Here is a 27,514-nt window from a genome sequence, read left to right as displayed (position 1 = left end):
TTCCGCAGGGCCTGCAAGACCGAGTTGTTCCACCGTCCTTTTGGAGAGACTAGCCGTTGATAGGGCCCCCTCCCCCCCTTCTCTCCCTTTATTTGCTATTAGAATATCATATAGCCCTATCACCCTCTTTTTTGATGTACGCTTAGAGGGAATTAATAGTAGGCGCCAACTAGTTAACATTAAATTTAATACTAAATTATATATTTTAATGGGGTAGGGTTTATTTTTTACTAGAGCCATCGTTGACTTTATTTATATTGTTGTATTTTACTGAATTCTATTTGTGCTCTACTTACAGTTGTTGTGTAATAATCAGCCCTAGAGCCATTCTTCTGGGGAGGGCGGTTTATAAACCCAATAATAATAATAATAATAATAATAATAATAATAATAATAATAATAATAATAATAATAATAATAATAATAATAATAATAATAATAATAATAATAATAATAATAATAATAATAATAATAATAATAATAATAGCCCCATCTCCTATTAGCTCCCATGGGAAACAATTGGGGATGGGGCACCCCTTTTGGGAGTCCATAACTTTGGACTCCTTGAACCAAACCTCACCAAATTTGGGGGGTAGAATAAGGACAGTCTCCTGATGATATGCTGAAATTTTGGTGCTGATATGTCTAAAAATGTCACCCCTTGTAGGCACCAATGTCCTGGTGCAAAAAAAATTTGGTTGTGGTGGAGTGGCCGCCCATGGGGGGAGGGGGCATCCAACTCAGGTTTTGCCCAGGGCTACAGTTTGCCCAGGGCTGCCTCGTTACGCCCCTGCCACTCTACCTTGAAAAACAGCTCCCACCACCACCACCAGAGCTCCCCCTAAATCCCCCTTAGACTTTAAGTCACACCCGAGCATCTCAAAGTTCCCTCTATTGACTTCAATGGGAGGGTGGTTGGGTTATTGTTTTGCTCATTTGCATTCAATGGGAGACCTTTGTGGGGCTCTGGAAGGCTGTTTTTCAAGGCAGATGCACCAAATTTGCAGCACAGCTGTTACTATATCTTGTTGCATGTTTTGATGCATAGCTTGCACTTATTCTTTACATTTTGATAATTCTGCCTGTTCTGCCCTTTTACCGAGATTAATTTTTGTAATTTGAGAATTCTGCCTATTGTGCACTTTACCTGGATTTAAACCTTTGTCATTTTCACTATGGCACAGGGGATCGACAAGTTATCCTATCTCATCTCTACCCTATTCTCATGTTCAGTGAGCAAGCTGTGAGGGGTACCATCCAAGGAGTACTCAATAGGGTCTTGGAGCAGCACCACAAAGTTGCTCAGGTGAGATTGTAATGACAGATCTCTAGAACTGTAGCAGGTGAGAAAAACAATCTGTGAACTAGATCTCATTGCTTCTGCTCACAGTTTTACTTTTGGACAAGTTACATCTGAGCACAAAATCCCCAAACGGAAGCTGGTTATTTTGGTATTTTGCATCACTGCAGTGTAGTGGTTAAGAGTGTCACACTAAGATATAGAAGAAGAGTTTGGATTTATACCCCACCTTTCTCTCCTATAAGGAGACTCAAGGTGGCTTACAAGCTCCTTTCCCTTCCTTTCCCCACAACAGACACCTTGTGAGGTAGGTGGGGCTGAGAGTGTTCCCAAGAACTGTGACTAGCCCAAGGTCACCCAGCAGGAATGTAGGAGTGCGGAAACATATCTGGTTCACCAGACAAACCTCTGCCACTCAGGTGAAGGAGTGGGGAATCAAACCCGGTTCAGCAGGGCATTTTTATAAAGGGATTAGAACTGTACCATAATGGAACAGCTCAAGAGGTCATTGTCATGATGGTTAGAATTGTAGCCAGTGTTTACTGTATGCTCCATCTTACCTTTACTACATTGTCTTCTGCATTATGGAGTGTCATTCCTTAGACAGTTTTTATTGCCTTGGTTTGTTGTTCGCATTGTTTTTCAATTCTGTCATCCTAGCCCTTCAGCAGTGTTTATTGGAAGTCTTTGCTGTCTGTTTGTACTGATTTTCATATTTTGTAATCATTGAGAAAGGCAGACTATAAATGAAGTAAGTAAACACGTCACAAGATTGTGAGCATAAATGAGAACTGGAGAACAATGTGCAATACTCTGAGCTCCTTGAAGGTAGGGTGGGATAAAATGTTCTGGAAAGGTAGGGCTTTTCCACATGTTCAACTTAGAATCATAGAGCTGGAAGAGACCACAAGGGCTATCAAGTCCAATCCCCTGCCATGCTGGTGCAGAATGCATGCATGCAAAGCCTTTATTGGCATATTAAAAAATTACAAAATGGTGCAGAATGTAGCAGCCGGGGTTCTCACGGGAACCCTATGGTGAACACATATCCAGCCAGTGCTTCACCAAGTGCATTGGCTCCAGGTGGAGTACCCAGTCAGGTTCAAGGTTTTGGTGTTAACTTTCAAAGGGCTAAACAATCTGGGGCCTTTGTATCTGTGGGACAGCAGGAAGAGAGAGTGTGGTTTGACATTGACAGCAGTCCAGTCATCAAAAAGTGGACTGGAGATGGTGGGACAAAGAAAACCGACAGAATCATCACATATGAGAAAAACAACAACTCAAAATAGGCTTTTGGAAAATGATCAGGGTGAAAGTGGTCTCAAAAGAACCAGAAATCACCTCCTAGGGGTGGCAGGGGAAGCAAATACCGAAGGCACTAAAATGCATGTGGAAATTGGGATAAACAAATATTATGGGGCCAGAACTGACAAAAAAACCTGTGCAGAAAAACCAATAGATTAGACAGATTATCTGGTTTTAGCCTAGGCTGTGAGACCATGAAATGCTCTTGGATCTTGACAGGAACAGCAGAAACTGACCAGCTCTTTGTCCATCATGATAGAAGCCATTTCCACTATTGTTTCAACCAGCACTGACAGTGAGTTCCGAAGGAGGTGCCTCCAGCATTTACAGGTATAGCCTGCAGCAGCTGTTACAGATGCTTTTATAAGCACTATGCTGAGCTATGGCATAAAACCTAAGTAAATAAGTGTAGATCTAAGATTGGCTGGCAAGTTTGTTTTAACTTATTCCCCCGGACTAATTGGAAATGATGGAAATGAAAAAGGAAGGGGAAGTGAGTGTACATTAAATTAAATAAGTAAATCTTCAGGCTAAAATGTTCAGAGTATAAATTCGAGCCTGGGAAGGAAGAGGGCAAAAATCAGACAGGGTGGTTGGCATATCAAAGGCACTACGGAATTAAATGAAAGAAGCTTCCCAACTACGTATTGTCATTGAACTGGATCTGTTTCTAAGAACATAAGAACAAGCCAGCTGGATCAGACCAAAGTCCATCTAGTCCAGCTCTCTGCTACTCGCAGTGGCCCACCAGGTGCCTTTGGGAGCTCACATGTAGGATGTGTGCAGTCTAATGGCTGGCCTTCAGTGGCTGTTGCTCCCAGAAAGCACCTGGTCTGCTAAGGCATTTGCAATCTCAGATCAAAGAGGATCAAGATTACTGTAAGCCATAAATCGACTCTCTCCCTCCCATAAATCTGTCCAAGCCCTTTTTAAAGCTATCCAGGTTAGTGGCCATCACCACCTCCTGTGGCAGCATATTCCAAACACCAATCACACGTTGCGTGAAGAAGTGTTTCCTTTTATTAGTCCTAATTCTTCCCCCCAGCATTTTCAATGTATGCCCCCTGGTTCTAGTATTGTGAGAAAGAGAAAAATTTCTCTCTGTCAACATTTTCTACCCCATGCATAATTTTGTAGACTTCAATCATATCCCCCCTCAGCCAGCCTCCTCTCCAAACTAAAGAGTCCCAAACGCTGCAGCCTTACTCTCCTCATAGGAAGGTGCTCCAGTCCCCTCAATCATCCTTGTTGCCCTTCTCTGCATCTCTTTTTTCTATCTCCCCTCAATATGTCCTTTTTTTTTGAGATGCGGCGACCAAGAACTGGACATCAGTACTCCAAGTGCTTGGTCAGCAATTCACTGCTTTATATAAGGGCATGACAATCTTTTGCAGTTTTATTATCAATTCCTTTCCTAATTATCCCCAGCATAGAGTTTGCCTGCCTTTCACAGCTGCCATGCATTGAGTTGGACATTCCCATGGAACTATCAACTAAGACGTCTCTAAATCCCCTTTCCTGGTCTGTGACTGATAGCACTTCGACCCCTGTATGCATGCATATGTGGAAGTTTGGATTTTTTTTGCCCCTATGTGCATCACTCTTACATTTCCTAAGCTACATTGGAACCTGCATTTTGCCATTTCTGAGCCCACTCACCTAATTTCTATCAAAGGTCCGCTTGGAGCTCTTCACAGCGAATCCTTTTGTGGTGGTTCTCACCACCCCTACATAATTCTGGTATCATCCTGCAAGACTTGGCCCACCCACGCCTTTACCCACCCCCTACTTCCAGGTCATTTTTTATGAATAATAGATTAAAAGAGCACTGTGGTCCCAAAACGGGGATCCTTGGGGACACCACTCCCCGCACATCTCTCCATTGTGAGAACTTCCCATTTACACCCACTCTTTTGTTTCCCTGTTTCTCAACCAGTTTTTTTAATCCCATAGGAGTGATCTTCCCCTCTTATTCCCTTTCATTGCTGAGTTTTTCTCAACAGTCTCTGGTGAGGAACTTTGTCAAAAAAGTTTCCTTTTAAGGAAATCCAAGTAGACAATGTCCACCGGTTCACCCCTGTCCACACATGCCTGTTTACACCCCTCAAAGAACTCTAGTAAGTTTGGTAAGACAGGATTTGTTTCCTCTGCAAAAGCCAGTGCTGACTCTTTTCTCAGCAGGTCTTGCTTTCTTTTCTACATGTTTTATAATTTTATCTTTAATGATAGATTCTACTAACCTTTACTCAGGAACAGATGTCAAACTGAAGCTGGCCTGTAATTTCCCGGGTCCCCCCCTAGATCCTTTCTTTAAAGATTGGTGTGACATTGGCCATCTTCCAGTCTTCAGGGATGGAGGCAGATTACTTCAGGGATAAGTTGCATATTAAAAGTGAGAAGATCAGCAATTTCATGCTTGAGCTCTTTAAGAACTCTTGGGTGAATGCAATCTGGGCCAGGGGATTTGGTAACATTTAGTTTATCAATGGCTGCCAGAACTTCTTCCTTGTCTACCACTATCTTCGCTAGTTCCCTCGGATTCGCCTCCCAAGAAGCTTGGTTCAGGTGCAGGAATGTTCCTCCACCCTCCTTCTTGGGTGAAGACAGATGCAAAGGAATTCCATTCAGCTTCTGCAATCCTCCCTGCCATCTTTTAGCACACCCTCTTGTTCCTTTGTCATCTAACGGGCCTACCGCTTCCCTTGCTGGCTTCCTGCTTTTTTGATGTAACTTGAAGAACTGTTTGTTGCTGGTCTTGATGTTCGTGCAGCCATCGCTCCTCATAATCCTTTTTTTGCCTCCCCTTTACAGCTACAACTTCTGCTTCTCTTTTTGCCACCATTTTGTGTTCCCTCTCATATTTCTTCTCATATCAGCCAAACTTGGGACTTCCATTTTCTAAAAGACATTTTCTTTTTTTTTTCTCTGATAATTTTCCTCCAACCTCTCTTGGTGTTAAACCATGGTGGCTTTTGACTTTTGGACTGGGTGCTGCCTTTTTTCTAACCTTGTGTGAGACACATTCCAGCTGAGCTTTTATTACTGTGTTTTTTAAATAACCCTCCAAGCATCCTGGACAGTTTTGACTCTCTTTGATTTTCCCTTTCAGTTTCCCCAAGCACTATCCCCCTCATCTTTTGAGAGAATTTCCCTTTCTGAAGGCCTTAATGTAACTACATTAGTAGTTGCCAACTTGTTCGCAAGATGCTGAGATACTCGAATCTGACAGCATTAGTGGTCAAGCTGTTCCCCTATCGGCTCAAATTTCCAACACTGACTTCCTCTGCACCAAGGTCCCTGGGTCCCACATAGAATTAGATCTAGGATCACCTCTCCCTGGTTGGTTCCACACAACCATCTGCTCTAAGCCACAGTCCTTTTAGCATTAGTCCAGAGGAATGCTCTCTCCTTACTATGACCTGAACATGCATTTTTCTTCCAGTTTATATATGGGGATAGTTAAAATCACCCATTACCACTACATTTTTGTGTTTTTACATTTGGCCTCTCTAATTTCTTTTTCCATCTCCAGAATCCTCTCTTGTGCACTTTGGTCAGGGGGACGATAATATATTCCTAATATTAAACTGTCCTTTCTCACACCTGGTATTGATATCCACAGTGATTCCTTGTAGGGGAACCAGCTCCCCCTTGCATTGTCTATTTTATGTGATACTATGCTTCTCTTTTGCTGATGTAAGGCAACTCCTACCCAATCGTGCTCCTGTCCTATCCTTCCTATAGAGCCTGTAGCCTGGTATAACAGCATCCCACTGGTTCTCCTCCTCATTCCACCTCATGTCTCTGTAATGCCCACTATATCAAAGTCCTCCTTCAAAAACTCTGTACCTCATAGCTCTCCCCATTTTAGGTCAGATAATGCTTCTACTATTAGCATATAGAGACACCTGTATACCCCCTGGGTTCTCTGTGTCCTTAACTCTGGGATTTATGTGCTTTTTTACCCTCAAGTCTTTTGTAGACACTATCCCACTTGTCACATGCACATTGCTATGTTCACTCGCTTGTATGTGGTTGATTTAGAAAAACCTCCCTCTCTGTCTGCATCCCCATAGATACTGTATTCCAACCGAAGTCACCTCAGCTCCTGGGTCGGCTTTCCCCAGTGATCAGCGCTTCTAAAAGCTGTTCTTGCCACCTTTTTAATGTTGACCGCCAGCAGCCTGGTTCCTCTTTGGTTAAGATGAAGCTCCATCCCGCTTGTACAGGCCTACCTTGTCCCAAAAGGTTCCCCAGGTTCCTGACAAATCTGAAACCCTTTCATGCCTTGCTACACCACCTTCTCAACCACACGCATTGAGGACCCTGTATTCTCCAGCTTTGCCCTAGTTCTCGCCCTGGGCGCTGTGGAACGGGTAGTGGGGCATTTCTGGCAGAATTGCTGCACCCTTTGGAGGTCCTGGACTTCAACCTGTTTCCTAGCAGCCTAAATTTAGCTTCCAGAACCTCCGGCTTACATTTCCCAATGTCGTTGGTGCCAATGTGGACCACAACTGCTGACTCCACCCCAGCACTGTCTAAAAGCCTATCTAGACGAAGCGTGACATCCGCAACCTTCGCACCAGGCAGGCAAGTCACCATGCGGTCATCACGCCTCTCACAAACCCAACTCTCTCTCAACTCTCTCCCAACTCTTTCTCACTCAAGTTGGATGTAATGGGGATCAAAACATGCCATTGTTTGGCAATACATATCATTTTTTCCATAGGTTGCGGATACCCAGCAGTTTGTGGCAATAGCTAAGAAGACCTTCAACAAAGTCAGTCTACAACGACGGAGGCCCAGCAGCACATGTGACTCCAGCAAGGCAAGTTTCTCTACTTCAGCACTCTTCGCTGTCTATCCTTATATTGTCTCCTTGTCCGTCTTACATACAGACAAGAAGTCCACCTCCCACTAAAATTATTTATTCTGAAGTCCTGCTCAGAGCCCTAGGCAACATTTTCAGTCGTCTTTATTGATAGGTGATCTGCTGTGGTGATAAGTCAACATGCTCAGCCTCATTTTTTCCTTTCTGTAAAAAAGGATATAATAATAAAACAGCCATTATTGTAACACAACTGGACAGATTGACGATATGGCCTCTTTTGGAATACTGTGTGCAGCTGTGGTTACTGCACTTCAAACAAAACAAGACAGAGCTGGGAAAAAATGTAGAGGGGGACAGCCAAGGTGATTAAGGGGACAGTGCACCTTTCTAATGAGGAAAGGCAAAGTGTCTGGGGGAAGGCACTTAACCTCTGCCCTGTTTCTTGACCCTTCTGGTTGGTCACTGGATGAATGTAATTTAGGTCTCGTCGTTTTTCTGCAGCCATTGCCTAACAACGATGGAGCAGAGCAGCAGACCACAGACTGTGCTTTACCTTTTGTCGATCAGCATTCAAGCACTTGTGTTAGTTCTGGTGCTTCAGAACAAGGGGAAAGCTGTAAAGGAGAAGGTGAGTCTTCTGGGGAACCCGGCGATTCAACTGGTTGGAGCTTGCAGAAGCTCCCTACTGCAGTTTACTGAAAGGGGTGCTTACCAGCATTAGAACAGACTCTGGTTTCTCCAGAAGCAATGGATACATTCAGAGTTTACAGGTGAATTAGCTAGGACTTAGCTTAGACCTGCTGGTTCTAAAAACATCTAGGGTCAGTAAGTGTGAGCTGTCCTCAGCTTTAGAATCTTCCTCTTCATTTTCCCCTCCCCCGCCCCAGTTTCACTTCACTATACTTACTATCTTACTATCTTTTCTCCTGTATCTTTTTTCTTTTGATGTTATAATGTTTTGTGAAAAAATAATAAATGTTGTTGAAGTCGAAGGTAAGTAGAAATGTAATGGAGTAAAAAGACAAGCAAAGAGATCTTGATGTTCCTCTTCATAGCCTTCTGTGCAGACCTGCCACGAAGGAGACTTGTCAGCTTCTTTGAAAAAATCACTAGCACTCTCCTGAGCGCTCCCCTCCACCTGATGTGAGGGAAAAATTCCTGCCCGAATGGTCACAGGGTCCAGGAGGGAGGAGGGAACACTCCCTTCACTTCTCTTTCCATCACCATGTAAAGAGGACACTTTTCTAGGTCGAGGGAAGGAATTGTACCACTCTACTCTGCACTGGTCAGACCTCACCTAGAGTACTGCGTTCAGTTCTGGGCACTGCAATTTAAGAAGGATAGTGACAAGCTGGAACATGTCCAGAGGATGGCAACCAAAATAGTAAAAGATCTGGAATCCATGTCCTGCGAAGAGAGACTTCGGGAGCTGGGGATGTTTAGTGTGGAGAAGCAAAGGTTAAGAGGGTCATAATAGCTATGTTTAAATATTTGAAGGGATGTCATGTCAAAGATGGAGCAAGCTTGTTTTCTGCTGCCTCAGAGACTAGGATACGGTGCTGAAGACGAAACTACATACAAACTTGCACAGAGCACAGATCCCAACCTCCAGGAAGGCATTTCTGAGATGATTATGTGATTGTCGTGCCATCAGGATGAACTGAAACACAACAACACACAATGTATGCGCTGCATGTGGGTCTTGGTCTGCAGCGGCCATTGAAGAACTGAAGGGGATGCTTCCTTCTCCCTCCTATACCCCATGTCTGTTTGGGTGTGAAAAATTCAGACAGGGGAGAGGAAGGGAGCATTCTAGTGATCTCTTTAAAAAAGCTGATTAGTCTCCATGGTAGGCCTGTGCGTGTGCAGACCAATGTGTGCCTGCACAGAAGACCACTCAACAGACAACAGCTACAGGCATGTGCAACGTTGTCCTTGAGGTACTTAATTTAGATTCTAGATACCTGCTTCTTCTGGCTCTTCCACAGATTTCTCTGACTCTCAGTGCCTCCTGAAGATCCAATAGGTGACTTTTTTGCAGCTAATGTAGTGAAGTCTGAATGATCAATAATACTTTTATTTACATGATGACCTCAAACCAACGTTGGCACCAGTTGGTGCTTATGGAAACTTTGCATAAAATACCACAAATTATCCACAGCAACAAAAATCATTCAGAACTGGCTTCTAAGATGAAAATGTAATAAAAATAGGCATGATGGGAGAAAAATGCACCACAGAAGCCAGCAGCAGATTCCTTCAATACAATGGGTTGGGTAAGTCATGGAAAGGTAGTCAAACTCCAACAACTGAAATATTAACCTTTTGCTTCCTTGCTTTTCTGCATTCCATGGTGCCTTGGTTAGTTGTCCCTTGGGCTGCTTAAATCCTTGAGAATCAATCCCCCGAAAATGGTGTCAAGGGTTTTATAGAATTGGCTCATCTAGATAATTTGATCAGTAATTAACCAATTGGGTGTCGAATAGAGTCAATGAGGGAGATGACCCCCACCTGAGCATTCTTGGCAATTAAGACCTATTTGTCCGGTTTAGAATATGGCCTTGTAAAAGCCAATTCCTTAATCTAAAAGAATCATACTACCTACACTAAACACAAGCACAGTTTACAACTTTAATGAGGGCCAAATGGCTGCATTGTAAACAACCTAGCAAGACCTAATAGTTTGCCTCATAAAAGACCCAATAGACAAGATAAATGATCTCTAAGTAAATTTAAAGGAATATGTACACTTTCTTCACAACATGGTAAAACATTAAGACATTATTTAAAAGGCGTCACACCTACTGAAGGTTTCAGAAGGTGAAGATCCACCAGATGATCCGAGTGGTGTGTGTGCTTGGTTATCCTGTGATATAACACACATGAAGCTGCTTTATACTGAATCAGACCATTAGTCCATCTAGGTCAATACTGGGCTGTATACTCAGACTGGCAGCAGCTCTCCAGGTTCTCAGGCTGACGGGGTCTTTCATATCACCTGCTTCCTGATCCTTTCAACTGGAGATGCCAGGGATTGAGCCTGCAACCTTTTGCATGCCAAACTGATGTTGTACCACTAAACCATGAGCCCTCCCCAAACAAGCCTGTTACACTGTTTGGTTGATGTGATCTTGCATGCTGTTGGAGTGCTGTGAATTCCTGTGTCTGCACCTGGGCACTGTGGATTCATGTGCATCCAAGGGGAGTGCCATCTTTCTTGGTCATAGGACGCCACTCTCACGAGATGGTGGGAGGAGGTTGCTCATCTGTCAGGATGCGTGTCATCGTCTTCTGTGTCCAGACAGAATATTCACAGGTATGCTCAAGTGTTGTTCTGTGTTCTGCAGGACTTTTGCCTGACAGATTGGACTTTGAAGAAATGAACCAAATGAAGAGGAGGAGGCCAACATGGGAAGAGCTTTCTTGGGAAGATCTCAGAGGCTCAAACACTTCTAGGAAAGTGGCCACCAGTGGAAAGAACACTGGCCTATTAGCAGAACCAGGCACCACTTTGAACTCTTCCTGTTCACATCCTACAAAAGCTAGGCCGGATGTTTTCCCAAGCAAAAGCAAAGGAGGCACCTCAGCTCTGTCAGCTGACAGAGATGAGTACCTGTGTCAGGTTAGTCAAGAAACATTCTGTGTCATGAGTGCAGAATGAAAAGCCATGTGAAAGCTCTGAGAACACCATGTGGGGAGCAAAAGTCACCAGTAGCCAGAGCCCTGAACTCCTCAGATATCCCCATCTACAAAACAGGGCCATGCACTGGACCAGTGGAAGAGGTGCAACTGTTGATATTTTGCAGAATAATTTGAGAAACAGTATCCAGAGTTTTCAGAACTTGACACCACTTGTTTCAGTTGGAGTTGAAATTCCCCAGCCCAGGATCTGTTTATAAGACAAGGGTCTGGGACATGTAAAATAACAACGTGCTTTTTGAGCACATCACAGCCAACCTCTTGAAATCTGGGATGAAGGCCTTCCAGCCATTCAGGGTTGAGCTCCCTTAACATGCATTTTATAAACCAGGTAGCAGTAGAGTGACCACCAATTTTTCTGGAGGAAAATGCAGCGGTAAATTTTTTAATGTCAGGCTGCTAAAGGGCCAGGAACTGGACTAGAGCAACAGGGTAACTCTAAACAAAGACCGGAGGGGGGGGCATCCACACTACACACAGAGGGTTTTATTTCATTGGGTCTGCCACTGGACAAATGAGGGGGAGGTCAGCTGACTGGGTTCTGGACCCTGTCTGCAGTGGTGAGCGGAGACTGACATTGTGCTCTTTAAATGGATCTGTCCGTCAAACGTCATTTCTCTGGGCCTAGCAAGAGCTGTGGAAGGGCTTCCATGGCCCAGGCCCATTGATGGCAAATTGATGATTCCGTACCCTAATAGCTTGCATGGTTTTGCTGTCTTGCAGAATGAAGATGTTTGGAACCAGGAAGTCTCAAATTTGTCTGATTGGACATCCTGAAAACAGTCCCCATATGAACGTGGCATTAGAATATTGTGTGTTTTGGAATGTAAACAATAAAAATTGGAAGAAAATCGTTAGTGAGCTCTGCCTTTTCTGTTCCAAAGATTCATTAAGGAGCAGTTCATAGAACTGACCCAGGAACTTCCCATAAACGAAGAATAATCACAGTTATAACAGAATAGCGCAGATTCTAGAGGGAAAGGATTATGGGTCAGCAGCAAGATGGCATTTCATGTCAAGGGCCCCTTCCGCACATGCAAAATAATGCGTTTTCAAACCACTTTCACAATTGTTTGCAAGTGGATTTTGCTATTCTACACAGCTTCAAAGAGCACTGAAAGCAGTTTGAAAGTGCATTATTCTGCATGTGCGGAATGACCCAAGAAACGCAAGGAGAGTAGCATACCGAGGGTTGCCGTAATTGCAGTACGGCAGGGAGAGAAAGCGGGGAAGGAGAGACATTTTGCTGCTCTTACCTCCAAGAAGTTACCAAGTTTTAAGAGGAAAGTTACAAAGCCGAGGTCAGATGCTGCACTACGCAAAAACACGGAGTGTCTACCCGCCTTCTTCTGTAGATATAGGGGAAGATCCTTCGTTTACGTAGACGCGTGTCAAGCAGAGATATAACATGTACAGCCTCTGCAGCTGCAACCCTTGCTAAGCTTTAAAACAGAGGAGTTTTATTTAAAAGGAAAGCGTCGCGGCGGCGTCTTCGCCTCCCAGGTCTTGCCTATTAATGACATGAAAAATAATTCCGTTTGCAAGGAGGTGACAGGACACGAAGGCGGCCGCGCAACCGGGCGACTGGAAGGAAAGGCGGCCAGTGTACCCGCGGGGGGGGTGGGGGGGTGGAGCTTGCAATGGGAAATGATCGCGGGGGAGATCGGGGGGTGGAGTCCCCGCCTAGGCGGGTGGGGGCCTGCCGCTGCACCCGCTCGGCGGGCCCGGCCTGCCCTCCCCAGCCCCTTCCTCCGCTAGGCTGCCGGCCTGGAGTCCTCCCTTTCCGCGGCCGGGAGGCGGGGAAATCCTCCACGCGGCCCTGCCTGCCTGCCTGCCTGGCTCCTCCAGCGCTCCAATGTCGGAGGAGGTGCGCGCCGGGCCGGGGGAGTCGAGCTCGGGACTTTGCTGGGCCTCGCTGCTTTCTTGCTTCAGCTTGGCCTGTTCCTACGTGGGGAGCCTCTATGTCTGGAAGAGCCACCTGCCCAGGTGAGACCCGGAGGGGGGATTCTATGTTCTTGCCTGGGGGAGGCCCACCTGGACATCTACCTGGCCAGGTGAGACGCGTAGCCCAGGGCGGCCCAGCCTGCAGTATGGCGCCCCTCCTTTGGGAAAACACCTGTCTTCCCACAGATGAAAAGTGGGGTGGTCCCTGACTAGAGTGACCCCTCCGCTATGGACATTACCGGGGTGCAAAGCGGCCCACCTGCTCCTTCTCCGCCACTACTAATATACGCAGCCCGTGTGAGATAGGCAGTTGACCTAATTCCAGTCGCTTTCATGCAGTGGGAAAGTTAGGCATGACTGCAGGGGGGAAATGGGTCAGGGGAGGCCGGGCTTGGTTAGAGGTCAGTTGCCAACTTCCTTTGGGACTTGTTCACACAGCCAGGATTCCTGAATTGCAGAGCTACTGTCATTTTCAGGTGTCAGTGGCAGCTATGCTCCTTGGTCACACCAATGCTGAGATTCTGGCTTGATCCCACTATGCTTGCTTTGAAGAGAAAGCCTCTCTCCCATTTCCTCCCTGTAAGCATCCACCACTGCACCTCTCTCCTTCCAGGGACCACCCTGCTGTCATCAAACGCCGATTCACCAGCGTCCTCATTGTGTCCTGCATGTCGCCAATCTTCATCTGGGTCTGGAAAGAGGTGACAGGTGTTAAGGTGAGAGTTATCCAACGGGGCCCAGAAATCCCTGGCCAAAATCTTCTGGAGATTTATGACAGCTTATACTATCTTGTGTTTTTTTATTTGGGAAGCTCTCATGCCCTTTTATTTTTAGAAAAGGATCTCTTTGGGGTGAGTTGCCTGTCTTTCACAGGGGTCATGAAAATACTATTCTCCACCCTTCACGGACTGTCAAGACAGCATTTGTGTATTGGGGTGGTAATAGTGGTGTCCCCAGTTACATTTCCTAAGGAATGCTTTGACCATAAATGCAAACAAAACCATTTGAGGTTGGAAAGGAATTTTCCTGGTGGTGTGTAGATTAGGGGGATTTATCTTCCCTTGCAGAGTGTGGATTGGCTTGATTGCTCAAGTAATCTTGAACTCTCTACTGTGTAAGAACCAGAGCATCTATAGGCCTGTGGTTGACCATGTGCTTTGGGTGTAATAAATTTGTCCCAAGTTTCTCTGTTCATTGGATCTTGTCACAAGCAACAGAGGGGAAATGGGTTTTATTAGAGCGTAGGAGTTGAAGAAGATCCATTCCAGGCTTCAAGCCCGCTACTGTGATGTAGCAAAGTTGCTTTCACGAACAAAATAGGTTTTTAAAATGACTTCTAAGTATAAACATAGGTGGGATGATATAGAAGAAGTATTTTACAAGTTTATTCTAGGCTTAGCCTTCACTTACCCAATAATAGACTTTGGCTATCAATTGCCACTCCATTGTGAAACAGTTCTGTGCTGGATGGACCAGTGATGTAGCTTGATATACGTCAGTCGCTCATTTCTGTAGTGTGGTGCTCTCTGCTGGCAGCAAACTGAGCAGAACTGAACAGGTTGATTAGCGTGTTTGGAGGTATTTGCCAGGTATTGATCACAGCATCTCCTCTTCTGCTCAGCCAGGTACATCTCTTCTTGCTCTGATGGGCTTTCGGCTGGAGGGCATATTGCCAGCAATGCTGCTGCCTTTGCTGTTAACTATGGTAAGTGAGGTCTATGTACTTAGCTGCAATCCTGTCAGGCAAACCTAAGCCCCCAGCTCTCTTTGACTTTCTTCGACTAAGTGGCAGTCTGTGTAATTGGCTATGCTCCTGAAAACATCTGCAGTACTCCTTAAAAATATTATTTTGTCCTCCTGCTTTTCATAGAATCATAGAGTTGGAAGGGACCCCAAGGGCTATCGAGTCCAACTTCCTGCAATGCAGGAACACATAATCAAAGCATTGCTGACAGATGGCCATCCAGCCTCTCTTTAAAAACTTTCAATTCTGGCAAATATTTTAAAAGTGACTGTCTAATAATCCTAGAGCAGTAGGCGTGTTAGTCTGCTTTAGTAAAATTACACAATGGCAATTGAAAGATTAACAATTTATTTCAGCATATGTTTCCAACTGATCTGACTGCACAAACTGTATATATGTTGGATACACCTTTCATGTGTCTGATAAAGTGAGCTCTGGATCATGAAAGCTAATGCTGGGATAAATTTTGTTAGTCTTCAGAGAGCTTACTGAATTTTTGTTTAGTTTTGCTGTATATCAACCCAGATTTAATGACACAAGAAATGTATGTTTTTTTAACCATTCAGACTTGCTTTTCTTTCGTTTTGGAGTTCCAAGCAGTGTATATAGCCTGGAAACCACACAGCACCCCAGTGTATATAGAGTTCCTAAAAGGCTTCCATTTCAATCACTCACTAGATCTAGACTTGTATAGCTTCAAGGTGGTTTCAGAATGTAATGTTTTTGGCTCGTGCCTTGGGAAACTCAAATGCAGTGTGTGTGTGTGAAAATGTTCCTGGTGCTTCCTCCTGCAGGTCTTATTCCTTGGCCCCCTTATCCAGATGTCTATGGATTGCCCTTGGGACCTGGTGGATGGTTTAAAGGTTGCATTTGGTAAGGCCATGAAGGTTGAACTGTGTGGGGGTACTCAGAGGGCAGGAGGCTGTTCAAACAACAGCCATTCCGCCATCCTTTCCTCATCTTATGACATCATGCGGCTTTTAATAGTGGTAGCTGCTTGTCCTTTCATAGTAATAATGTGCAAGGTTGCAGCTGACTCACAATAAACCCAGAACCATGGGATTTTCAGGGCGAGAGATGAGCAGAGGCAATTTTCTTTCCTTCGCATAGCAACCCCAAGTGCTAACTGTGGCCAACCCTGCTTAGCATCCAGGTTCTGATGTCAGGGCCATTTAGATTGGTTGCTTCTGGTTAAGGGAAACTTTTGTCCTTTTATGGGAACTTGTCTGCTGAGTGTACCAGTTCCTTTAAACACATTGCCAAGTTGTGCGGGGTTGGTTAAATCCAATAGAGTGGTATAAGCATCCACCCTTATTCTTAGATACTCTTCTCTCTGTTAATATGGAAACACTGCAGGAATTGGTGACTTTTCCCAGTAGGACAGTCTTGTTTGACATCTAAAAAGGTACTACAGCGATCCTGTTGGAGAGGCCATGAAGGGTGGGCTGTTGCTAACATTGCTTCTCCCCCTTCCCAGACCCCCAGTTCTGGGTGCTCTGTCTGACCGACATGCGCTGGCTCCGCAACCAGGTCATCGCACCACTCACAGAGGAGTTGGTGTTCCGCGCCTGCATGCTGCCGATGCTTGTTCCTTGCACAGGATTGGGACCCGCCATCTTCACTTGCCCGCTCTTCTTCGGAGTCGGTGAGAGCCGTGCTTTCTGCATGAATGACTGCTGTTGGGGCTGCCCTACCCTCACCTCATCCTTTCTGTCCGTCCACAAGAGAGCCATAAAAGTCTACTCATGCATACACAAGGCCCAGTGGTCCAGTCAAGGAAAGCTGTGTGTGTGTTTGTGTTCAAAGCCCCGTTTGAATCAGGAGAACTGGCTACAGGAAATTTCCCTGCCACCTGCCAGTTACTCCCTAAGTGAACCTACGATCCTGTAACTGGGTGGGGGAAGCAGCTGAGCACACAGAAGGCTTGGCCTGGCCCATACTCTTAAATATGTCAATTTTCTTTCCTCCTAGCTCACTTTCACCATGTGATTGAGCAGCTACGGTTTCGCCAGGGAAGTACAGCCAGCATCTTCCTCTCAGCAGGTATAAAGCATTTGCTCTGTTGGAACAAAAGCTGACTTTGGGGGAAGGGATAGGAGTTATGGGTGCCTTTTAAGAGATAAGGAATGTTCAAATCTTTACCTGTCGATCGGTAACTTTGGTCAATCGGTAACTTTGGGACATGCTCAACATAAACTACCTCTCAGGGCTTCTGTGAACATGGAGGAGAGGAGAACCATGTCCCATGAGCTCATTTGGAGGCAGGGATGGGATAAAAAGTTAATCAATAATAAGGAATAATAACATCTGTAATTTGCTAGTTTTTGCCATGTAATTTGCCATGTCTGTAATTTGCTAGTTTTCAACACACAGAAAGATACAGTGGCGAATATCCTCCCTGTTCCGCAGAATGAAATTGTACAGTCCAGAATTCCATTTCCTCATTTTGCATAATATCCAGATTAGGGGTATCAAACATGTGGCCTGGGTCCAAATTCAGCCCCTTGAGGGGGCTTGTTAGACCTGTGAGCCAACTGAGGCAAACCACCACCACCCAGTTCAGATCAAGAGCAAGGGAGAAGGGTGCCTTAGCTGGCTCACGGGCCTGATAAGCCCTCTCAAGGCAACCACCCCACCCTGTTGCAGGCTCACGAGTCTAGGCACCTCCCCCCAGTTCCATTCTGGGGCCAGTCCTGGCAGCCACCACTGCACAGGGCCTGACCCGACTAAGTTCAACAACCTGATCTAAGTGGCCCCTCATTCCTAAAAGTTTTCCTTGACACCACTTAAACTAATTTAGAGAAACAGTTTTAATTCTGATGGGTAGATGTAAGAGCCAGTGTGATAGTGCAGTGCAAGGATGTAGGTAAGGTTTTTTTTTCTCGGGTTCAACCCTCCCCCATTCATGTCCGAAGCTCCGCCCACCCGTTTGTGGGTTTTTAAAACATAGTGTTTTTCGGTTTTTGGCCTGCAGGGGGCGCATTTTTTAGGCTAGCAGCACCAAACTTTCAGGGATTGTTTGAAGGAATCTCCTGATGGTATTACCCACGTTTGGTGAGGTTTAGTTCAGGGGGTCCAAAGTTATAGACTCCCAAAGGGGGTGACCCCATCCTCCATTGTTTCCAATGGGAGCTAATAGGAGATGGGGGCTACATCTTGAGAGTCCATAACTTTGGACACCCTGAACCAAACTTCACCAAACCTGGGTGGTATCATTAGGAGAGTCTCCTAAAGATGCCCTAAACGTTTGGTGCTGCTAGCTTAACAATTGCACCCCTGACAGCAGGCACCCCCCCCCCCCAAATTTCCCCAGATTCTCCTTTTAAATCCACCCCCTTTGGCATGGATTTAAAGGGAGAATATGAGGTCCTCAGTTTAGAAGAAGAAGAGTTGGGTTTTATATCCTCCCTTTCTCTCCTGTAGGAGACTCAAAGGAGCTTACAATCTCCTTGACTTTCCCCCTCACAACAAACACCCTGTGAGGTGGTTGGGGCTGAGAGAGCTCTGAAAAGCTGTGACTAGTCCAAGGTCACCCAGCTGGCATGTGTGGGAGTGCACAGGCTAATCTGAATTCCCCAGATGAACCTTCACAGCTCAAGCAGCAGAGCAGGGAATCAAACCCGGTTTCTCCAGATTAGAATGCACCTGCTCTTAACCACTACACCACATTGAAAGTGATGCTGTTTCATGGTGGGGGATAATCCACCCCCAAACAGCATCACTTTCAATGTTGTTTAACTGGGGACCCCAGATTCTCCCTTTAAGGGGGATTTAAAAGGAGAATTTGGGCTCTCTAGTTTAAACACCATTGAAAGTGATGCTGTTTGGGGGTAGATTCCAGCATCACAGCAGCTGCCCGGGGGGAGGGGGGTGCAAAACTCAGATTTTGCACTGGGCTCCATTTTCCCTCTATGCCTCTGCCCAGAGGGGAGGGCAGAAGGAACTGCCAGCTGCCGGCTGGGAGCCCAGCTGGTGGGGGGCAGGGGAGGGCAGGGCGGGGGAGTCTGCCTTCCCCGGCCTTGGAGAGCTGCTTTTATAAGCGCTAGGCTGGGGGCGGGGCTTGGGGAGGCGTGGGCATGCCCTAGGGGTGTGGGGTGGACCCACCCCCGAACCCCCCCATAAAAAATCTATACCTACGTCCCTGGTGCAGTGGTTCGTGATTGGGATGTTGGCCCAGAGCATCCCTGCTTGAATCTCTGCTAAGGCCACAAAACAGTCAATCAATGACCGCCTAATGCACCGCACAGGGTTGGTGTGAGTGGAAAGCAGGGATAACACTGTCCAAGGGTTCTGCCCTGAGCTCCTTGGAGGGAGCCAGGACATATGCAAGGAACGAATGGAACGACGTGGTCTCTCTGGGGGCACTGCCCTCCTTTCACCTGCTCCCCAGCTGTAAAGGATTCAATAGTGTTGATGGTGAAGTAACCTTGAGTGCATTCCACAGCCCGGGCGATGGGCCAGCTTCATCGGCGGAGACTTTATCTTTGCGCGGGAGATGAAGACTCCGTTCCCATGGGAAGCAGGAGGGGGGATGGGGTGAATGGTGTTATAACCTGTGCTTCTGGCGGGGAAGTCATTCCCTGCCACTCGTGTGATGAGCTTTTCTAAGATGTCCTTATTAAGCAGGACTTTTACATGCGTAGCCTTTTATTTCTGCTTCTATGGAATTCCTTACATTGTGGCAGGAATCTGATTCAATATATTCCTAGTACAGTGGACCTCTGGTGTCTTGACATGGAGAGGTTGAATGTTACTCACCGCGGAAGGTCGCGGTAGCCCCAAAGAGGAGCTCCGACCTTTCCCTTCTGGATCTGGAGGAACCCGGCAGGAGAGCGGGCCTCGCTGAGGTGGCTCTTCCCGTCCCTACGATATCAACCGCGAGTCTTCCCTTTACTCCACGTTGGAGCGAGGGACCGGCGATAAAGCATAGGGGCTTCCTTGTGAGCACGTTTGGGGTAGCCTCTATGGATCGGCGCCTGTGGATCCCGGATCTCTGCCGTTTAAGTGTGCAGATTACAAACCTCAGATGCAGCGCTGTCGCATGGAGAGCGGGCCTGACCACCTTTCATCACGGCAACCCAGGAATCCCATTGAGCGATTCCTGGATTTCGATATTTTAGTGATGCTCCCAAAGAACCACCATTAGCACTGCTTACAGGGCCCGATCCGAAGGATACTGGGACTAAACCTGGGGATTGGGAGGGTATCCGTGCTGTCTTCAATGCTGTCGGACCCCCCCCCCTGATCCAGACCCAGCGAGCCGCGCCTGAAGGTGCTCGGGGGAGCCACCCGGTGGCTTTCTGATATACTCCGATGTCTACGCTTCCAGGCAGCCGAAGAGTCCGAAGAAACCTGCACTCCCAGCCCGGATCTGTTCCCTCTCCCATCCCGAAGGGAGCCACCTGGGATGAGAGAGTGGGGCTGACTTCACGAGATGCCAAGAAGCATGGACCCGAGGGAGCGTCAGCTATGGGAGGAGAGCGGGGCACAGTTGCAGCAAATGCGAAAAAACCTGCAGAGGGACCCGAGGCAGCAGCATAAAGAAGTCCGGCTTCGAGTTGGACCGTGCGGAATGCGCTCAAGCGACAACCTTCGCTTTAGAAATCTGTCAGTCCAGCAGTAAAGGTCCTGGAACACTCCAGACTGGATTTACTTGACGCTTGAAGCAGCGTTCAGGCCCTCGCGCATACGCCGGCGAGCTCACTGAAGCTCTTAAGCTGGAGACCGGAACTGGCTAAATTGGAGCGAGGAAAAGCTGCTCTGCATCGCGCAGGATGCATTGACCGCGGGAGAGGGAGCTGGCTTTCGTTGGAGAGGGAGCTAAGGAAGGCAGCAGACCAGAGAAGCCCAAGTTGGAGGTCTATGCTGTTACTGATCCAAGCTGAAGCCAGAGGGCCGCGTGCCTGGAGTCCACCACTTAAGCGCCCAACCTTTTATGCCAGCGCCCGATTCCGGCATTTGTTACAACAGCTGCCTGCCCAACCTGCTCAACCCAGCGCCCAACCCACCGCCCAGCGAGCGCCAGAGCCGTGGAGCAGGCTACTATCGACCCCGATACCAGCCCGTTTGATGGGACCGGCTTCAAACTTCCCTACTTCATTTTTTAGCTCAATGCCGCACTTGGAAGACTATGACCAGTTTATACCGCTCTGGCCTTGAAAAAATACGGGGACATCGGCTCCGGTCCTGGATTGAGCAGCAGCGGATTGGTTACATTGAAACTCTTTTGGAGTTGCAAGATAGAGGAGCTTTCGCCACGGTGCCGCTTGTTCCTCCAAACTTAAAGGCGCTTCCGAGATCCAGGCGCCCGAGAATGGAAGCTATCCGCACCATCAAAACTATCCAACCATAGGCAACCCAGCCATGCGTTTGCAGAATTTGCCGTGGTTACGTGCGGCGGCTGCTGTTCCTCCTCCCACAAGAGTGGCCTGGAAGCAGCATGAAATGCGAATGCGCTACGGATGCTGTGGGCCCGGCAAATTTCGTGAAAGCGGTGTTTTAATTCGGGTTCCTTTCGTACTATTGCCGGAGTTGGATCCAGTTGGGGTCCCAGGTGAAGTACGTCTCGTTTGGAATCACGGCGCTCGTGCGAGGGCATGCCGCATAAAGACCCGCCACTCGCATGCAAGCCATTAGCCGCCCCTACGAAACCACCTCTGAGCGCCCGTCGCATAGACTGGGATTGTGTTTACGCTGCTGCGGAGGGCCAGGTCATCCTAGCCGCCAACTGTCCTAGAGAAACAAAACCAACCTTCGCTCCAGCCTAGCGCCTCCATCTGCCAAAGCCGCCATGAATCCCGGGTCGCCGCCTCCGGCGGGCTTCGTCTAAGCCCGGTCATTGAAGAAGCTGACCAGAGGAGGGAGGCGGCTGTTATACCTTTCTTCCAGCCCCCATGGACATAGACGACTCCCTGGCGGTGAGTGAAGGCGAAGCGCTCCCATTACTGTCCAAGCGTTTCTGGCCCAACCCAGCTAAACACTCGCATTTATAGCCCTACGGCCCTTGTATGCCGATTCACTGGCTGCTCCCACTGTTTAATCTGACATTAAGGTGGCAGAAGGAGCTAGGTCTGGATAGAATTCCCTAGCTAAGCCCATACCATTCACCCAAATGGGCGGCGGCCTTGGCGAGGAGCGAAGGACCGGCCCAGGTCAAAACACAGCCGGTTCTCCTCCGTTGTACTACGACCATTTGGAGAAAATTAGTTTTATTTTGGCGCCAGTGGCCAAACACTCCACTTAGTTTGGAGGCGTACCACTTGGTTGTTGATTACATGAACCAAAGTTCATTTGGAAAGAACGGATCTTAAATTCACTGACCCTCCCTGCGGTGAACACATGAATTGGGGGAAAACCCAACTTATCCTGACCACACCCCCCCTCCCTAGCTTCTTCAGCGAGTTACTCCGATTCCTATGGCATCCCACCTGCATTATCATGGTTGTAGCCAGAGTTTTTCAGGAGCAGGAATGCGATCCAGTTGCCACCCACAGAGACACTGACTGCAAAATGCGTTATATACAACCAGAGGCGCAACTTTGCCCAAAGGTAGAATCTACCGCATGAGTCCCAATGAGGAGAAGGAACTCCGTGCCTTCTTGGATAAGAACCCCACCATTTCGCTTGGGTTCATACGGCGAACTACCAAACGCACACTGCAGCTGCTCCCGTTTTGTTTGTAAAAGAAAGATGGGTCTTTCTGGCTTTGCACAGATTATCGAGGAGTCTCGTCAATGCGGTCTCTCTGTCCAAGCCGTATCCTTTACCTTTGATCAAGGACCTTTTTTAGATGCACTTTCGGCCAAAGGCGCATTTTACTAAATTGGACTTAAGAGGAAGCTTACTACAGGGTCAGAATTGCTGAAGGCTATAGACACTTGATTTCACGTTTAACACAAAGTTTGGACGGTTTGAATACTTGATAATGCCATTCGGGTTAGGAGTGTTAGGGCCCCCGGGGCTTTTATGGCCCTTATCAGCGAGAGTTCTCCATGATTTATTGTACAAAGAGGAGTTGTGGTATACTTAGATGGCGTTTTGATTTACTCACAAACCATAGAAGAGCATGAAACATTGGTTGGTTGAAGGTATTACAGAAACGGCTTGCTTCGACAATTACTCTCTTTGCCAAACTCTCCCAAATGCTGTTTTCGCAGAACCTCCATTGACTATTTGGGTTACGGATCACGCCCGAGGGCTTGAAAATGGATCCCTCTGCTAAGATTGGCGCCAGTCCTCAATAGCCTGCCCCCACCAGCACTTAAGAGCTCCAATCTTTTCTTGGTTTTGCTAATTTCTATAGTGACTTTATACCCCCAATTAGCTGAACTGACTCTCCTCTCTCACAGACCTCTTACGCACTAAGGGTAAAAGATCCACTGTCCGCCAAGCCCGGGGCCCCCTTTCCTGGTCCGAGGAGTGTCAAACAGCCTTTTCAACTCTTAAAGGTCTGCGTTTACCACCGAGACCTATCCTAAAGCACCCTGACCCCAGATCTCCCGTTTGTGGTTCCAAGTGGATGCCTCCCGGACAAAACTTGCTTGGCGCCCAGCCCTGTTGCAGAAAAAATAAAGATGGTAAGGCTGGTTCCGTGTGCTTATTTGTCTAGAAATTCTCTGGTGCTGAACTCAACTGGACTGTAGGGGATAAAGAGACTGCGGCCATTAAAGTAGCACTCTCCACTTGGCGCCACTGGCTGGGGAGGGCTAAACACCCCTTTCAGGTTTGGTGGGATCCACCAAGAACCTACTGGCAGCTCTTTCCACCCCCCCCCTCAAGATGTCCATAAAACAACCGTTGGGCCCGATTTCTTTTCTCGTTTCTCTTTTACAGTCCATTTTTTCCCCGGAAGAAGACCAATAGAACTGGCTGGCCAGCTCTAGCCTACCCGGGGAGGGGTGGAGGAACTGCCTTACAGAGACATTCCGCACTGTTCTCTCCCCCCCCTCCCAGTTGGGGCTGGCGCTGTCACCCGATCTCAAGCGTCCACTCCTCAACTTCACCCCCCATTCCCAGTCTCGTCTCTCCTTTCCCTCGCCGGGGAACTTCGAGGGGAGCTGCGGGGCTGCTTTCGAACCTCCAGCGAGGAAGAAGGTGACTCCCCAATTGCGTTTGGAGAATGGAGTTTGGCGGAGGGAATGTTGATGCGATGCCTCCCCTCCATAAGCAGGTTCTTGAAGCTTGCCACGATGCCCGCTTCGGCTGGACATTTTGGCTTTCTGAAAACTCTGCATTTGGCCCGCCCGACAGTTCTGGTGGCGCGCAATGCGCAAAGGACGATGAGGCATACATTAAGGGCTGCTTTCGGTTTGTGCAGAAGCCAAAACCATCCCGGGAAAGCCCATGTGGACTGTTGAAACCTCTCCCGGTGGCCTCCACGCCCTTGGGAAGTCATCTCCATGGATTTTATTACGGATTTGCCGAAAGTCATGGCAACAACGGTTTTGTGGGTGGTGGTGGACTTATTTTCTAAACAAGCCCATTTTATTCCATGTGCTTCCATCCTCAGCTCCTAAGTTGTGCGACGACTGTTCATTCAACATGTTTACCGTCTCCATTCCGCCCGTTAAAGGTGGTCTCCGACCCGGCCCCAATTCATTTCAAAGTTCTGGAAGGCGTTTTTGGGGTTGTTGGGGGCCGCCCGGCCGTCGCCGCCCCCTACCGCGTTCAAAGTGGAAGTGCGAGGCGGAGAGAGCGAACAGAACCCTAGAGCAGTATTTACGTTGTTACACCAACTACCACCAAGACAATTGGTGCGAGCTTATTCCATTTGCGAGAATGCGCCTATAACAATGCGGTTCATAGCAGTACAAAGAAACCCCCTTTGAAATTGTGTCTGGTCGCTCCTTCCCGCGTTGCCACAACTACCAGCGGCAGCTTTGGACCCTCAGAGTTTCAACAATGGATTTCATCCCTAGCCGAGGGATGGAAAGCGGTCCAGACCGCCTTACAACAAACTAAGGACTCCCAAAAGCTGCAAGCGGATAAACACCGCTCGGATTTCCCTCTGCGTGTGGGCTCTTGGGTGTATTTGTCTACAAAGAATCTTAGAGACGTGCATAAATTTTCCAAACTTGGCAAAGATTGCGTGGGACCTTTTCAGATTACTAAAGTGATTAATGATGTCACTGCCCGCTTAGATTTGCCTAACTCTCTTAGTAACATTCATCCTGTCTTCCATTCCAGCTTGCTCAAGGAGGCTCCCGCTTCCGATGCCTGGCTTACGACCAGCGGAGAGGCCCCACCGACTATTATTGATGGTCACAAGCACTGCGAAGTGATGGCGCTATCCTGGACTCTCGGCTTTAATGGCATGGCTTACAATATTTAGTCTCTTGGGTGGGATATTCCTCTGGGTATAATCAATGGGTTTATTCAGCGAAAATATTGGCCCCCACCCTTATTTCTGCTTTCCACAGCCTTTCGCGCATAAACCTGGGGGGGGGAGGGTCTTCTTAAAGGGAGGCAGAGTGAAAAGGATTCAATAGTGTTGATGGTGAAGTAACCTTGAGGTGCATTCCACAGCCAGGCGATGGGCCAGCTTCATCGTAGGAGACTTTATCTTTGGAGGAGATGAAGACTCCGTTCCCATGGGAAGCAGGAGGGGGGATGGGGTGAATGGTGTTATAACCTGTGCTTCTGGCGGGAAGTGTCATTCCTGCCACTACGTGTACGTGAGCTTTCTAAGATGTCTTAATAAACGGACTTTTACATCCAAAAAGCCTTTTATTTCTGCTTCTATGGAATTCCTTACACCAGCTCAGCTTCTGTCTTTCCCTGCAGTGTTCCAGTTCTCCTACACAGCGGTCTTTGGAGCATACACAGCCTTCATCTTCATCAGAACAGGTTAGTGGTGGAGAAGATAGCTTTGCAATGACTGGGGAGGAATTTAGGGTAGGGGCTCACACAATTTCTCCCCAAGAAAGCAGTTGTGTGGGTGGGGGGCGGGCGGGCGGGCTAAGTATTGCAAAAGAGAGATTATAAGAAATTCCTTAACTCAGATGTCCAGTTGGAGTAACATCTTGTCCTGTTTAATCGTATTTTACATATAGATGCAAAATATTATTAGTACTAGAGTGGGAGAGAAAAGAATCTTAAGGTCTAGATTTTAAGTAACGATTTCAAAATGCTCTTGCCCTCTCTCCCTCCTTTCCCTCACAGGGCACCTTGTTGGGCCTGTCCTCTGCCACTCTTTTTGCAACTACGTTGGATTCCCTGCTGTGGGTGCAGCACTGGAGCACCCACAGCGCCTTCTGGTGGTGTTCTGCTATGTGTTGGGTGTGGTCCTCTTCCTCCTCCTCCTGCACCCCATGACTGACCCAGCCTTCTTTGGACACCTGCCCATCTGCACCCTGTCCAGGTGGACCTCTGCAGCCAACAGCATCAGCAGCTTATCCCTCTGTTCTTGACACCAGCAGGGACCCTTTCTCTACCTGGCCCTCGCACACACAGTGGCAGAAGACTAGACTGCAAACTTTTTTAAAAAACGGGTTTTCAAACGGCTTTCTGGGCGTAGCTGCATGCTGGGAGCATAGTTGGATGAGGGTGCCATGAAGCACTAGAGCCCACCTCCCACAGCTCCAGTGCCTGTGTGATTCTGGGAGAAGCCATTGGTCAAACCGGATCACAGTTGATGTGCAGCTGTGCCGGTGTTCTTGCACACCTCTGCCCTTGAGCCAGCTGCCCCTTTTTTATAGATCCCTGGGGGCTTTTCCTCCCAGCCCCGAAGAGCTCTATTTTTTATTATTAAAAGTACTTTAATGAGGCTGTTATGTCCTTCATTGGTCAGCAGAAAGTAGTTTTCCCTCGGGTAGGGGGCAGTGGAGATGTAGTGTGATGCAGTGGTCTGCACATTCAGACACTTACGCCCTGTCAAGCGCTAGGCTCAGTGGGTAGGCCAACCATCCTTTTCCAGTCTAACCTACCTTCTGGAGATGCTAGCAGCACAAAAGGGAGAAGCCATATATGCCAAGGTTGCTCAACCTTGGAGGCAGGGAAGGGGTCAAAATCAATAGTGTTGAATAGTGCCTGTCCTCATAGCATGGGCTCAGATGTATCTTTCGGGACCATAGTGATGTCTGTCTGGTGTAGCTCACTTTGTGGGGGACCTGCCTACGTGGGCATAAGTTCTTGCAGAGGTTGTACTCTTAAGTACCAGGGAACAAGTCTACTGGATGTGGAGAAAAACTTCCTTGTTGCAGCTCTTGATTTCCTTCGTTGACTAGATGGCCTATAAGACTCTTCTGTCCCTAGGCTTATAAATGGTCATGTCCTAAATCAAGGCAACATCATGAGGTTGGTGGTTGTGTGTGGGGTTGGTGTCCAGGGAAAAGGGCCATCTCTAAGTGCCTGCAGCCATCATTTTCCACAGCCAACTGCTGTCCCATATATAAATCTGTCTGTGCCAGATTTCCATGTGCTGCCTCTTTCTTCCTGCTTATCAAATTTCAACACAAAGGGGGAGCTATTGGGGGTGTTGCCCTTTTCTTCTGCGACAGGCCTGTCTGTGTTAGCAATCCTGATGCTTATTCGCATGTCTAGGCTCCCCTGGGCGAAGTCCTTTTAGGGGAGCAGCTAGATAGAACTGCCGTCCTTGGTCAGCAGCCTTATTTTTGTGCTAGTGAAACAGTGCATTAAAAATTACTCTAATGAACAGCCATCTGTTAGGAAGCCTCTTAGTGACTGCAGGTGG

The 27,514-nt window shown here is 47.5% G+C and overlaps 2 protein-coding genes across 3 annotated transcripts in view; both read left to right on the top strand.

Annotated features, from left to right (window-relative positions):
* LG01H11orf80 (linkage group 01 C11orf80 homolog) overlaps positions 1-11,980 on the top strand; it is a 49,600-nt gene extending 37,620 nt beyond the window's left edge. Inside the window, exons 11-16 of the mRNA XM_048504507.1 lie at positions 1,185-1,306; positions 2,825-2,935; positions 7,335-7,433; positions 7,938-8,064; positions 10,784-11,058; positions 11,859-11,980. Coding sequence (XP_048360464.1) covers positions 1,185-1,306; positions 2,825-2,935; positions 7,335-7,433; positions 7,938-8,064; positions 10,784-11,058; positions 11,859-11,912 — 788 coding nt within the window. The 3' untranslated portion in view covers positions 11,913-11,980. The remainder of the gene's footprint in view (positions 1-1,184; positions 1,307-2,824; positions 2,936-7,334; positions 7,434-7,937; positions 8,065-10,783; positions 11,059-11,858) is intronic.
* Positions 11,981-12,794: 814 nt separating this feature from the next.
* RCE1 (Ras converting CAAX endopeptidase 1) lies at positions 12,795-27,231 on the top strand. Of its 2 annotated transcripts, XM_048515120.1 has the most exons (8): positions 12,795-13,121; positions 13,693-13,795; positions 14,701-14,784; positions 15,618-15,696; positions 16,301-16,468; positions 16,795-16,866; positions 25,606-25,668; positions 25,984-27,231. In XM_048515120.1, exons 1-8 carry the CDS (start codon positions 12,991-12,993, stop codon positions 26,229-26,231), a joined length of 948 nt encoding a protein of 315 aa, XP_048371077.1. In that variant the 5' UTR covers positions 12,795-12,990; the 3' UTR covers positions 26,232-27,231. The 2 variants fall into 2 exon arrangements, with proteins under 2 accessions (XP_048371077.1, XP_048371085.1); XM_048515128.1 differs by lacking the exon at positions 12,795-13,121 and having other exon boundaries at positions 14,705-14,784.
* The last annotated feature ends 283 nt before the right edge of the window (positions 27,232-27,514 follow it).

Source organism: Sphaerodactylus townsendi, linkage group LG01 (assembly GCF_021028975.2).
Source record: "Sphaerodactylus townsendi isolate TG3544 linkage group LG01, MPM_Stown_v2.3, whole genome shotgun sequence".
NCBI classification, from domain to species: domain Eukaryota; kingdom Metazoa; phylum Chordata; class Lepidosauria; order Squamata; family Sphaerodactylidae; genus Sphaerodactylus; species Sphaerodactylus townsendi.
This window is presented reverse-complemented; position numbering and strand designations above follow the sequence as displayed.

What these genes read in the sequence shown, in the direction of transcription:
- RCE1 (XM_048515120.1), top strand. Translation starts at nt 12,991, where the DNA reads ATGTCGGAGGAGGTGCGCGCCGGGCCGGGGGAGTCGAGCTCGGGACTT. An exon ending in TGGTTTAAAGGTTGCATTTG is followed by an intron (nt 15,697 to 16,300) that starts GTAAGGCCATGA and finishes CCCCCTTCCCAG; the next exon opens with ACCCCCAGTTCTGGGTGCTC. An exon ending in CAGCATCTTCCTCTCAGCAG is followed by an intron (nt 16,867 to 25,605) that starts GTATAAAGCATT and finishes CTTTCCCTGCAG; the next exon opens with TGTTCCAGTTCTCCTACACA.